We start from the raw sequence: 14,974 nt of genomic DNA on the forward strand, positions 1-14,974 counted from the left end.
ACTTATATACGTTCTATAGCTTGTGGTCACGTGGTTAGAACTGTGATCGAGGCTTTCTCTTTATTTTGCGGCACTCTCGCCAAAAAACCATCCCGCGCGCTCGCCTCTATTCTCAGCTCCTCCACCCAGCTGATTTGACGCCACATTATGGAGCCACGCTATTGGTCAACGAGAGAGAGAGAGAGAGTATGGTAATGAATAAAGAGATAGGAGGAAATGGTAATAAAACATTGGATATAAAGAAAATGGGTAACAAATAGGGGAAGAGGATAATAAATAATAAATGTCTGCTGTATCACGACATAAAAATGATCATACACACACACACACACACACACACACACACACACACACACAGATTAGGGAGAGAGGGGATCTGATACAAGTTTATAAATTGATCAACGGAATGGATGAAGTGGATAATGAGAAACTGATCCTGAGAGAAGAATATGACATCCGAAGCACAAGATCGCATAGTAAAAAGCTGAGGAAAGGAAGATGTCTGAGAGATGTTAAAAAATTGAGTTTCCCGCAAAGATGTGTTGAGACTTGGAACAGTTTGAGTGAGGAAGTGGTGTCAGCAACAAGTGTGCAGAGCTTTAAAGAAAAATTGGATAAGTGTAGATATGGAGACGGGGCCACACCAGCGTAAAGCCCACGCCCTGGAAAACTACAACTAGATAAATACACACACTCAAACAAATGCTGTCTGCTCTCTCTCTCTCTCTCTCTCGTTGCCCAATAGTGTGGCTCCAAATATGTGACCGCATATCAGCTGGGTGGAAGAGCTGCGAAGGGGGAGCTGTGAATCGAGGGAAGTGTGCTGGACAGTTTATTTGCGAGAATGCCATTTTTGCAGTATGATTAAACCTTTGTTCATTCTCGCATTTCCCTATTCCTTCTGGTGACTATTTGGTGATTTTCTACAGCTTCACAAACTGTATATAATTTTTCAGGTGTTTTCAGGTGTGTAATGTATGTAATTACTGTTTTGTCTCCCCCACAGTGGCATTCACAAGTACCACACATCACCACCACCGTCACGTGTCCAATCACCAACCGGCTCCACCGCCACCACCACCGCTGCCACCCCACCCCTCGCCACTGCTCAGCCTCACCCTCCCTCCCGGCCACCCACAGGTCTCTCTCTCTCTCTCTCTCTCTCTCTCTCTCTCTCTCTCTCTCTCTCTCTAAGAAAAATAATGATAGTAATAGAAGTAATTTTGAGATATGATTCTCTCTCTCTCTCTCTCTCTCTCTCTCTCAATCAATTAATCAATAATAATAATAGCAGAAAATTTTGAGATATGACAAATAATAATAACTCTCTCTCTCTCTCTCTCTCTCTCTCTCTCTCTCTCTCTCTCTCTCTCTCTCTCTCTCTCTCTCTCTCTCCCCATAGACACGACTGCATGACGGCCGCGGCAAAACGCTACAAGTACCTTCGCCGTCTTCTCAAATTCCGGCAGATGGATTTTGAGTTCGCCGCCTGGCAGATGGTTTACCTCTTCATAGCTCCACAGAAGGTCTATCGGAATTTCCAGTATAGAAAACGTAAGCTGGCTGTGGTGTGTGTGTGTGTGTGTGTGTGTGTGTGTGTGTGTGTGTGTGTGTGTTTGTATGGGGGGAGAGAGGGAGGGAGGGTGGGAGAGAGAGAGAGAGAGAGAGAGAGAGAGAGAGAGAGAGATTAGAGAGAAAAGAGAGAGAGAGATTAAGAGAGAGAGAGAGAGAGAGAGAGAGAGAGAGAGAGAGAGAGAGAGAATAAGATTAAAAAGAAAAATAAAAAGAGAGAGAGAGAGAGAGAGAGAGAGAGAGAGAGAGAGAGAGAATAAGATTAAAAGAGAAAATAAAACAGAGAGAGAGAGAGAGAGAGAGAGAGAAATGAAATTAAAAAATTGAATAAAGAGAGAGAGAGAGAGAGAGAGAGAGAGAGAAAACAAAACAACAACAAAATGAACAACATCCAAACCCCTCCACACTTTCCTAATAGTTTGTTCGTTTGTTTGTGTTCCACAGAAACGAAAGCACAGTTTGCCCGCGACGACCCAGCGTTTGTGGTGCTGCTGTGTCTGTGGCTGTGTGGTGAGTAATGCTGTGTGTTTGTATACCTGGTGACCCCAACACACCATTTCTACATTTTTTCACCACTATTTCTACTTTCCTTCACCACTATTTCTATCTCTCAACCACTATTTCTGTCTTTCACCATTATTTCTACTATTTTCACCACTATTTCTGTCTTTCACCATTTTTCTATCTCTCAACCACTATTTCTACTTCTTTCACCACCATTTCTACCTTCACCACTATTTCTACAGGGATGCGGTGTAGTAGATAAGGTGGTGGTGGTGTAGTGGATAAGGTGGTGGTGGTGGTGGTGGTGGTGGAATCGGGCAGACATCCACGTGTAGGTTCTAATCCCACCACGTGCCGCCTTGAAGCTTTGCCATTTGTGGAGTGGTTTAAAGTTAGCTACATGTCACCAGGATACCCAGGTGCCAGAGAGAGAGACAGAAAGAGACAGACAGATAGACAGGCAGACAGACAAAGACAGAGACAGACAGACAAAGAGAGAGATAAACAGACAGACAGACAGAGAGAGAGACAGAGAGAGACAGAGAGAGAGAGAGAGAGAGAGAGAGAGAGAGAGAGAGAGAGAGAGAGAGAGAGAGAGAGAGAGAGAGAGAGAGAGAGAGAGAGGTCCCAGGTTGAGGTGTGAATTCTCCTACACCAAAGATGCGCCTGGGTGTTGATATGGGCCCTAATATGCCCACCACTATACAGAAAACATCCTGGGTCACTAATGGGTGGAAGCTGGACACTGGACACCACTTCCCACACTCTTCCATTAGGCCTACAGGTGCTATAGGCTTAAGGAAAATGAAAATAAATCAATAAATCTGTCAACTCTTACTAGTCTAGCTGTGGTATTCAAACAGGCAATGGTTTATCTCCTTGCTTCCTCTCTCTCTCTCTCTCTCTTTGTTTTGTTTTTATTATTTCTTTAGTTTGTTTCTTTGAGGTTGTTTTTATTTATTTATTTATTTTTGAGTTTGTTAAAAGACTAAAGTTATTTCTAATATATTTTCTTATTGATGTTAAGTATTTATTTATTTATTTATTTATTTTAAGGCAGTTTTCATTTATTTTTCAGTTTTTTCTTCATAATTTGAAATGTTTGTGGTATATTAAAAGGCCCAAGTCGATTTTTATTCATTTATCTATTTTTCTATTTATTTATTTATTTCAACACTATTTTTATTTATTTTTTTTTTTTGGTAATTTTTAATATTTTCGGTTTATTAAAAGTCTCAAATGTTTTTTTCATATATTTTTATTAATATTTAGGAACTCAAGTGGTTTTTGTGACATTGTGGAGTATTGTGGCGTCAACCATCACATTTATTGACATTTGTGAGACTGCTGGACATTTATGGACATTTTCTGAGATTCTGGTGGACATTTGTTGACATTTTGAGATACCGATGGACATTTGTTGACATTTGAGATTCTGGTGGACATTTGTTGACATTTGAGATACCAATGGACATTTCTAGTGGACATTTGTTGACATTTTGAGATACTGATGGACAGTTGTTGACATTTAAGATTCTGGTGGACATTTTTTGAGATTCTGGTGGACATTTATTGACATTTTGAGATTGATGAGTTTAATAATATTCCCACAAGTCTGCATTTCTATCTGGTACAACTGGTTCTTCCTTAACAAACATCATATTCCACTCTTTCAATCATTTTTCCTCTATTTAAACCATGCAAGTAATATCGTCCGAGATTTACAAGCGTTTGGCAATATTTCCGACAAGTCTTTCTGTTTATTTTATTATTCCTAGCTTATCAAATGACATATATTTCATTATTTACTCATTTTCTTTTTATTTTAACAATGTAAGTAATTTCGTCCAAGATTCACAAGAGTTTAGTAATATTTGGAACTGTTTCTATGTGTTTATCTGGTACAAACTCTTTTTCCTCAACAAATGGCGCATACTTCATTATTTCAGGCATTTTCTTTCTATTTTAACAATGCAAGTAATATAATTTGAGATTCACAAGAGGTTGGTAATATTTCTGACAAGTCTTGCTATTTATTTATCTCACATCATTATTTTTAGCTTATCAAATGACATATTCTTCATTATTTCAGTCATTTTCTTTCTATTTCAACAACCTTGGTAATATCGTCCAAGATTCACAAGAGTTTATACATTTCCTTAAAGTCTTTCAGTGTATCTGGTACTAACTCTTTCCTGCTCAACAAACAACACATACTTCACTATTTTAATCATTACTTTCTATTTTACCAACATCACTAATATCGTCCAAGATTCACAAGAGCTTAGTAACATTTCCTACAAGTATTTATATATACAACACACCAAACAAATCTATTTCTGGCATAATATAATGAAGAGTTAGTAATATTAGATTTATATTTCACTATCTCATTCATTTTCCTTTAATCTGGCTGGCTGAGATACATAAGAGAGATTAATAATATTTTTCTAAGTGTATTTCTATCTAAAACGTGCCGCACAACTGTTTCTTGCATTACAAATTGAAAAAAGTGATATTAGCTTTATATTTTTCACTATTTCACTCATCTTCCTTTAATCTGGCTAGCTGAGATACATAATAAGAGATTAATAGTATTTTTCTAAGTGTATCTCTATTCATAACACACCAAAAAACTCATTCATGCATAATATAATGAAGAGATAGTAATATTATTTGTATATTTCTCTATCTCACTCATTTTTCTTTAATCTGGCTAGCTGAGATACATAATAAGAGATTAATAGTATTTTTCTAAGTGTATTTCTACCCATAACACACCAAAAAGCTGTATTTCTTGCATATTTCATCACTTAAATTCATTTTTCTCTAATCTGGCTGGCTGAGATAGATAATAAGAGATTAATAGTATTTTTCTAAGTGTGCCAAATGTGCCAAAAAACACAATTTCCTGCTTGATATATTGGAGAAGTGTTAATATTGTGTTTGTGAAGCAGAAGCAACAATAACAGTGAAATTCAAAGCAGAGTGTACTAAAATCTTTGTCCGTGTTAACATTCAGATTTTTCCAGCATTTTATAACTAAGCTGCTAATATTTTCCTACTCCAGTGCTGGTTTTGGAAGTAATTATGAGTATTCAGTATATTTGAGTGACATACAGGTGTTCTTAAGTAATTTGCGTGTGTAGTAATTGTATATAATTTTCTCGGTGATACACTGCTAACCCCTTCAGTAGCATGACGTGTTTCCATATTTCTCCTGGTGACTATTTGGTGACTTTGTACACCTTCAGAAACTCATGTGGGGGATTAAAATGGTGAAGACTGTGGCCATTAATCTTCTGCCCTCCATACACTCTTGCTGTCACTAAAATGGTCTAATGGTACACAAAACTCAAGGTAAAAATGCATCCCAGTACTAAAGGGGTTAAAATAGTGAAGACTGGCCATTAATCTTCTGCCAACAAAATGGTCTAATGGTACACAAAACTCAAGGTAAATATGCATCCCAGTACTGAAGGGATTAAAAATAGTGAAGACTGTGGCCATTAATCTTGTGCCCTCCATAGACCCTTGCTAATGTCACTAAAATAGTCTAACGGTAGACAAAACTCAAGGTAAAAACACGTCCCAATACTGAAAGGGTTAAATGGAAGCAAGAATGAGTATTGAGAGATGAACAACCTTACAATATCTTAAAATACCCAAACGGTTTTCCCTTTTTGTACGTAAACTCTGAAAAAATATCTCCTCATTTTAATCTTTAGCGCGTTTTTTAAAATGTGACTTGTCGTTAACCTTCTCTGTGGTGGTGTGTGTGTTAAAGGAAGCCAGAGAGAGAGAGAGAGAGAGAGAGAAAACTTGATCAAATGTGTTTTAATATTTATACAGTAAAAAAAAAAAATTGTCTTTATATTTTGACTTATGACAAGAAGAGGAAGAGGAGGAGGAGTTATTGTATTTATTCATTTGTGATTAGTATATTTAATGGAAGCCAAACTTGAGCCAAACTTGAGTATTGAGATTCATTTAATTGATTGGCATAAAGACTTGTTGTTGTTGTTGTTTGTTAAGCAGTGCGTGTGGAAGCAATCATGAGTATTAGCGAGCAGTGACGGCAAAACGCAAGCGGAAAATCGGTTACGCGGGAATAAATAACATAAAAAACGCACACACACACACACACATAAAAAGGAAAGAAATGCAATGATTTTTCACAACCATAAATAAACACACACACACACACACACACACATTCAGATCACCTCACTAACATCCACATCACTAATACCGGACACAGGAGCTTTGGAAATATAGCTGTTAGCACTTTATTCAACCTAATCGCAGCCTTCGTAAGCACTCCATCACATACACCATTCCCTAACCCCAGAGTAGAGTGCGTGGCGGCCCTGAGCTCCCCTGGGGTAAAGCCGTGCGCGGTCAGTAAGTCTTGGTAAACACAGGGGCCTTCAAATCGTGGTCGAAATCGCTCAAAACCCTCGATATTTGTGAGACGTAATTTTAGTTGTTCTGTCGCTACCAAACCAGTCAGATACACGTCTTCCAAGTGGATTATGGGTGTGTGTTTGGCGGCCTCGAGTAAGTGTGGGATGATATTAGCGCTCAGAACATACGCAGTTCCCGAGACGTAGTTCGGCAGTGTGTCTTTCGCGTAAACCGATCTGGAGAGCTGCCATTTTGACGCCCCACTCCTGTCGGTCTTCACGTTACGATAGAGATACCCACCGATGACATACGACTCATAACCCTTAGTCCTCGCATCAATATAGTGACTCACCAGCTCCCTACCACCACAGTCACCATGAACCTTTTTGTAAACCTCGATCATGGCACTGTATAGGCACTTGGTGAGGACGTGGAGGCGTGGAACATTGAGAAAAACATCATCGTCAGCCTTCAACACAAACTTGGCACTGGGGCAGCTCTGTTGTGTCCAGGCCAGCAGTGCGAGGGTCTTCAGGGTCAGTGTGGCATAGCTGTCAGGAAAGCTGGGGTCCTGTGCGATGTCCCTGTGTGTTTGGGACTCCCTAATCAAGCGCTCCTGTGAGAGAGAGAGAAAGAGAGAGGGAGAGAGTAAGGTTAGGTTAGGTTAGGTTGGGTTATATTTCAAAAGAGAGAGAGAGAGAGAGAGAGAGAGAGAGAGAGAGAGAAAGAGACAAAGAAAAAGAAGAATTGAGAGAGAGAGAGAAACTAGACATAAATGATGAAAGAATAGGCAAACACACACACACACACACACAGACCTGGACAGAGGGTCGATCCACAGCGCCAACATAGAAAACGAGAGCCCAGGAGTGCGGCAAGTAGGCACCCCAGCCCTCTCGAACGGCACTCCTCGCTGCCAGGTTGTGTGGTGATGACGGCACCACCACCAACACCTCCACACCACCACCACCACTACTACATGCTTCTTGAGTCTTGAGTGGTTGTAGAGTTAAAATTCTTGGGCTGAGAGAGAGAGAGAGATTAGGTTAGGAAAGGGATATAGGAAGAATATTGGGTCTGAGAGAGAGAGAGAGAGAGAGAGAGAGAGAGAGATAAGCTTTTACAAATATTTATTTTGTTTATATATAGACACATTATAAACACACACGCGCGCGCACACACACGCGCGCACGTACACACACACACACACACTCACCTTTCGAGGAATTTAGACACGTTTGTAGACTCAAGGACATCCTGGTAGCGATGGTGGTGGTGCAGCTCTGAGCCACCACCACTCCACCACACCACCGCCAACACCACACACACCACACACACACACGCGCACACACACACACCCAACACACGGAATCTGCGACCTCTTAACATCGCTCACGCACACACACACACACACACTAAAGACAAACGTACATACACACACACAGTTTTCTTCCTTCCCTCTCGTATCCTTCCTTGGGTCATGATCTGTGAGAGAGAGAGAGAGGTTAGGTTAGATTAGGGTTTAAACTAAGGTCAGATTGCCCACCCTCCTCCTCCTCCTCAAACTCTTATTTTATTAATTTACTTATATATTTTCATTAATCGGTATAATTTATTGCTTTAGTTTCACTAGTGCTGAACGAGAGTTCAAATAATAATAATAATAATAGTAACAGATTAATAGCAGGTACAACAGGGACCACACATCTTCACTAGTGCTGAAGGAAAGAGATAGAATGAATGGGTTAGGTGAGGTCATTCTGGTGGGAGTAAGACAGGGACCACACATCTTCATTAGTGCTGAAGAGGAAGAGTTAGAATAATAATAAGAAGAAGAGGAGGAGGAGGAGGAGAAGAAATGATGCACTAATACGTCACTAAATAAATAGGAAAGAAATTACAAGAGGAGGAGGAGGAGGAGGAGGAAGAGGAAAAAGAAGAAGGAGGAGGAGAAAAAAGAAAAAAAATAATAGCAGCAGCAATAGTAGTAATATCACCCCTACGCCACTTCTAATAGTCCACCCTGACACACATGGTACTATTAACACTATCCACGTACTATCCGGCCGTCATGGGGTGGATGGGGCGAAGAAAATGGAGTAAATGTATAGGGGGGGGGGTGTAGGGGAAGCGAAAGTGCGTGCGCCCTTCCCCTCTGACGGCCGGAGCCAAACTGAGGAAGTGGCTTGGATGGTGCGTAGAGGCTTAAAAGTGGAGAGAGAGAGAGAGAGAGGTGCTGATGATGATGTTGATATATTAAATTGCCTTCGCAGTAACATCGGTTGGGTTTGCCGTTGTGTTGCGCCTCAGTGTTGCCAGCTTTCTCACCTTCCTTCTGTACACTGTGTGCGTGGATACCCTGGCCGTGGGCGTGGTGGTGGCAACACTGCTCTGGTAAGTGTGTGTGTGTGTTTTGTAAGTTTTTATTTTCCTATCTCTCTCTCTCTCTCTCTCTCTCTCTCTCTCTCTCTCTCTCTCAACAACAACAACAATAATAATAATAACAACTTTCTCTGCTATTAATTCACATGCCTTCCTCCTCCTCCTCCTCCTCCTCCTCCTCCTGTTGGTGACACACAGGTAATCTCTCCCTCTGTCTTATATCACTAACTCTATATTGCATTTATTTTGTATGTAATTCATTAACCTTTGTGTCTTTAATGATATTTTGATGGTTTGACGCTTCTCTGCCTAATAAAAATTCATTACAACAAAAGATCTCTCTCTCTCTCTCTCTCTCTCTCTCTCTCTCTCTCTCTCTCTCTCTCTCTCTCTCTCTCTCTCCGCCAGGCTCTTCACCAACAAGCGGCTGGTGAAGTCAACATGCAGAGATCAGGACGTGGAATGGGGGTACGCCTTTGATGTCCACCTTAACGCCTTTTTCCCGCCACTTCTCATTCTTCACTTCTTCCAGCTCTTCTTGTACCATGGTGGGTTGTGGAGGAGGAGGAGAAGGAGATGGTGTTTTTAATGTGTTTTATATGCTTATGTGTGTGTTTTTTCATGTTTCGTGTGTTTTCTGTGTTTTTCTGTTTGTTCTCTCTCTCTCTCTATCTCTCTCTCTCTCTCTCTCTCTCTCTCTCTCTCTCTCTCTCTCTCTCTCTCTCAAAGAAATCATTATTATTGTTTATTATCATTATTTTCTCTTCCTCTCTTTTTATCATATTTTTCCTTCCTTCCATCTTTTAAGTCGGTTTTGTTGACAATAGCGTGTGTTTTTATCATATTTTTCCTTCCTTCCATATTTTAAGTCGATTTTGTTTACACCGACTTGTATTTATGTGTTTTTCTCATATTTTTTTTTCCTTTCCGTCCATATTTTAAGTCGGTTTTGTTTACACTGGCATATGTTTGTGTGTGTTGCAGTGTTCATCAGTCAGGATTGGTTCATTTCCCGCCTGTTTGGTAACCTCCTGTGGGTGTTCGCCATTGGCTACTACATCTACATTACATTCCTCGGATACAGCGGTGAGTGGTCGTAGTAGTAGTAGTAGTAATAGTAGTAGTAGTAGTAGTGATAGTGGCAATAGTAGTAGTTGTAGTAGTAGTGTGAAATTATCATTATTGTTGTCATTATTATTTTTTTTTTCATTTCGGTAACACGTATAGAAAACGGCAGATTACGAAAAGTACCGACACATCACCGAATTCTTTCACACTCAAAAATTAAAAAAACAAATGAACACACATACATACAAAAACAATTTAAACCCACAAATAAATAAAAAGAATCAATGAATAACGAGAAAAAAAAACACACGAAGATAACAAAAACAAGCAGAAAACATTATCATCATCATTATTATTTATTATTATCATTATTTTTTCAGCACTATCCATCTTCCAACAAAGGAATTAATGAATAAATAAAGAAATAATAAAAATGATAACAATAACGAACCTAAAACATTATTATCATTAGTATTATCATTATTATCATTGTTTCTCAGTTTTGCCCATCCTACAATAAAAAAAATAAATAAATAAGAAAATGATAATAATAACGAGCTTAAAAAGTCATTATTATCATTATTATCATTGTTTTGGCAGCCCTGCCCATCCTGCAGTCCCCGCGAGTGTTCCTGTACGCCCTGCCGCTGCTGCCGCTCCTGCTGGTGGTGACCCTGACAATGAGAGTCAACCTGTGCTCTGTTCTCATGGACTTTTACCATTATCGTGTGCTGTGAGAGGCGTAGAGCACTGTCTGGCTGCCGCCCCCTCTCTCTCTCTCTCTCTCTCTCTCTCTCTCTCTCTCTCTCTCTCTCTCTCTTGTATCATATTGCACCTTTTTGTGTGTTAAATAGTTTGAATAAAGGAAAATATAAGGAAAAAGTGGACTATTATTATTATTATTATTATTATTATTATTATTATTATCATTGTTGTTGTTGTTTTGACGTGTACAAGATGGTATATAAATAATTTGCTTGTATGTTGTGTTACTACTTATGAATGGTGTGTGTGTGTGTGTGTGTGTGTGTGTGTGTGTGTGACCAGCTGATTTGAATAGAAAAAATGCAAATAATGATAAAAAAAAATGAGGAATAATAGTAATAATGAAGCTTGTGAACTGAATAAATACACTAATAAAAATGACCGCTGAATTTATTGACATTATTATTATTATTATTATTATTATTATTATTATTATTATTATTATGTTACTATTCGAATCAGGCACATCCTCAACTCTCTCTCTCTCTCTCTCTCTCTCTCTCTCTCTCTCTCTCTCTCTCTCTCTCTCTCTCGCTGATTCTGAAGGTTTTTAGTAGCAGTAAAGGTAATGGTAGTAGTAGTAGTAGTAGTAGTAGTAGTAGTAGTAGCATATGACTGGCAACCTTCAATAAGAGTCTAGAGGAAGCACAGAAGCAAGCAGGGAAGTGAACAGTGTGCCACAGAAACCCACGGAAGATTCACAGTACTCGGGTCAACTCTTGCACACACACACACACACACACACACTTACTTTTCTTTCAATAATTTTTTTTCATATTTTTCTAAGGTAATAAAACTGTACATATATATTTTTCTACTTTCTTGAGTGTAGATCTGTCAAAGTGTAACACGAAGAGCTTGTAGAAATGTTGTAGCAAAGTCACCATTTCTATTTTAACCCCTTCAGTACTGGGACACATTTCTACCTTGATCTTTGTGCACCATTAGACCATTTTACTGACACACACACACACACACACACTTATTGATAGAATTTTTTGAGAGACATATAATTTGCTAAGGAATATTGGAGTAGCATTTCACTACATGGACAAAGAAATGATGAAGAAATTGATAAGTACTATAATAAGACCCAGATTGGAATATGCAGGAGTAGTGTGGACCCCTTGAAAAGATTTAACACATAAGTAAGTTAGAGACTATAAAAATGGCTACAAGAATGGTTCCAGAATATGACGGGATGACATATGAGGAGAGACTAAAGGCTATGGATCTACCAACCATAGAACAGAGAAGGGAGAGAGATCTTATACAAGTTTATAAATTGATCAACGGAATGGACCAAGTGGATAATGAGAAACTGATCCTGAGAGAAGAATATGACATTCGAAGCACAAGATCGCATTGTAAAGCTGAGCAAGGAAGATGTCTGAGAGATGTTCCAAATCTAGTTCCCGCAATGATGTGTTGAGACGTGGATCAGTTTGAATCAAGCATAGTGTCTGCAACGAGTGTGCAGACTTTTAAAGTAAGATTGGATAAGTGTAGATATGGAGACGGGGCCACACGTGCATAAAGCTTAGGCCCTGTAAATACAATCTGGATTGTTGTTGTTATAGTTATTACTATATCTAGTATTTTTCCTTATTATCATCATTAGTATTATTCTGTATTATTGCAATTATTATTATTATTATTACTATTCTTATTACCTTTATCATTAACTTTATTATTATTATTATTATTATTATTATTATTATTATCACTTCTTTTGTTATTATTATTATATACTATTATTATTATTATTATTATTATCATTGTAATTGTTACTATTATTCACTATTATTATCATTATTATTAATTATTTATTCATTCATTAATACCAATATGTTTCTTTTCCGTTTCTTCCCCCCTGTCTGTTTTGAGTCTGTTCTGAGATTATTTACAATCTCAGTAAGAGTATATTAGGACACATATACCTTCGGGTATCTAGTCCTCTTTGTCATATTATCGACGTGTTTGGGCAGTTGCCTAATTGTAACTGTTTTGTATGTGTATGTGTAATATGACAATAAACAAACAAACAAACAAAACAAACAAGTACTATAATAAGACCCAGATTGGAATATGCAGGAGTAGTGTGGACCGCTCATAAAAAGAAACACATAAGGAAGTTGGAGAAACTACAAAAAATGGCTACAAGAATGGTTCCAAAATATGACGGGATGACATATGAGGAGAGACTAAAGGCTATGGATCTACCAACCATAGAACAGAGAAGGGAGAGAGATCTTATACAAGTTTATAAATTGATCAACGGAATGGACCAAGTGGATAATGAGAAACTGATCCTGAGAGAAGAATATGACATTCGAAGCACAAGATCGCATTGTAAAAAGCTGAGGAAGGGAAGATGTCTGAGAGATGTTAAAAAATATAGTTCCCCGCAAAGATGTGTTGAGACGTGGAACAGTTTGAATGAAGAAGTAGTGTCTGCAACGAGTGTGCATACTTTTAAAGTAAGATTGGATAAGTGTAGATATGGAGACGGGGCCACACGAGCATAAAGCCCAGGCCCTGTAAACCTACAACTAGGTAAACATACACACACACACACACACACACACACACACACACACACACACACACACACACACACAGCCCGGCACCCACCACAGTCTTGCCACCAGCCATCCATGCCAGTTTGTTGATACTGTATTTGCGTGTCTGTGTGATGATAGATAAACAGATAAGAAGGTAATTTGATAGGGTGGTAGATAGGTAAATGAACAGATAAACAGAATATAATGTATTGTGTACTTGTAAGTGTATCTTTAAGTACTGATGACGAGGTCGCTGTTTAACGTACGTAATTTAGATATATTTTTGAAACTAGTTAAGCTGGAGTTGTTTTGATATTTTGAAAATTAGTTTAAGTATTTATCATGTCATAAAATAACAAGCATTCGGCCTTGGCTTCGTTTTCTCAAAAAGTCATTTTTTAATTGAAATGATTTACGTAATTTGGCCGAGTCACCCCCGCTCCCGTTCTCTGTGATGACCACAGCCCCGGGCTGGCGCCTCTTTTCCAACCCCCCAGTTCGTCAATATTTTGCCTAATATCTAGTGATTTCTACGTGTTTTGGTGTGTTTCTAGGCTCTGGTGAGTAGATAGTAGTAGTAGAAGGAAGAAGGAAGGAGAAATAAAGGAGGAGGAAGAGAAAAGGAGGGGGAAAAGTAGGAAGATTTTTTTTTTTTTTTTTTTTTTTTTTTGGCCATCACCCTGTCTTGGGTATTAGGCCCTTTATTTATTTTTTAACTTTTTTTTAATTCTTTTAAAATAAAGCTTTTTTTTTTTTTTTTTTTTTTTTTTTTAACATATATACAGTTTTTTAGTGGCTTTATTTATTTATATATTTTTGTTTATTTTTTAAATCTTAACATTAAGTGACTTCACATATCCTCATGCACGCTTCATTCACACAGGGATCCTATACCTATCTCAAAACTATTGTCCTTTGTCAGGGCATGGGGGAGGGAGGGATAAATCACAATCACACAGGGTGGCTACGTAGTATCACTACGTATTGCATATATACATGAAGGGAAAACATTCACATTAGATCACGCAAAATTGGAAACATACACACTTTCATACTTTTATTTACATAAATATATAGAATAAATACATAGAATAAATAACATAATATATACACATAAATCACAACTCTCTGATTAAATTGGCCTCAGTCAGGTAAATCATCAGTCTATCGACCACATCCGGGTGTTCATCACCCAGGAGGGTGGTTTGCGTTAGCGGGAGGCCGCGACCCCGGCAATACGCCGCCAAGGGCCGCCTCTCCTCACGATAACGCACACAGTGAAGCAGGATGTGCTCGACAGAGAGTGACATTACAGCTGGAACACTGTGGTGGGAAGGCGTTGGCTATGTAGGGGAGCATGTGGGTGGGGAGGGTGCAGCCCATCCTGAGGCGTGCGAGGACCACCTCCTCCCGCCTTGTGGGGCGATTGGAGGAGGCCCACTCGCCCAGGATAGGTTTGGTGGTGTGGAGGTGGAGGTTGTCCCAGTGACTCTGCCACAGGAGTTTTGCTGATGATTTAACAACTGAGAGACATGACTGCAGATCCCGACGGAGGTTCCACGCTCCCTCGAGCTCAGCAGCAGACCGAGCTAGCATGTCAGCCTGTTCATTCCCGCGTATATTGGAATGTCCAGGCACCCAAACCAGTGAGAAGGATTTATGACATGAATTCAGCTTATTAATGATGTTGCCCTGGATTTCATTTGTATCCG

The 14,974-nt window shown here is 39.0% G+C and overlaps 2 protein-coding genes across 2 annotated transcripts; one reads left to right on the forward strand and one right to left on the reverse strand.

Annotated features, from left to right (window-relative positions):
• The first annotated feature begins 1,100 nt into the window (after positions 1–1,100).
• Positions 1,101–11,079, forward strand: LOC123513725 (protein unc-50 homolog). The gene is made up of 7 exons (XM_045271151.1): positions 1,101–1,140; positions 1,403–1,554; positions 2,017–2,082; positions 8,757–8,877; positions 9,274–9,413; positions 9,850–9,951; positions 10,534–11,079. Exons 2-7 carry the CDS (start codon positions 1,413–1,415, stop codon positions 10,668–10,670), a joined length of 708 nt encoding a protein of 235 aa, XP_045127086.1. The 5' UTR covers positions 1,101–1,140; positions 1,403–1,412; the 3' UTR covers positions 10,671–11,079.
• On the reverse strand, positions 6,006–8,698 carry LOC123513604 (beta-1,3-galactosyltransferase 1-like). Its single transcript, XM_045270899.1, has 4 exons — positions 8,543–8,698; positions 7,700–7,968; positions 7,302–7,506; positions 6,006–7,099 (listed from the first exon to the last, which is right to left on the reverse strand). The coding sequence occupies exons 2-4, from the start codon at positions 7,870–7,872 to the stop codon at positions 6,299–6,301; spliced, it is 1,179 nt and encodes a 392-aa protein (XP_045126834.1). The 5' UTR covers positions 7,873–7,968; positions 8,543–8,698; the 3' UTR covers positions 6,006–6,298.
• Positions 11,080–14,974: the final 3,895 nt, after the last annotated feature.

The sequence above is a fragment of the Portunus trituberculatus genome, chromosome 1 (assembly GCF_017591435.1).
Source record: "Portunus trituberculatus isolate SZX2019 chromosome 1, ASM1759143v1, whole genome shotgun sequence".
NCBI lineage: Eukaryota > Metazoa > Arthropoda > Malacostraca > Decapoda > Portunidae > Portunus > Portunus trituberculatus.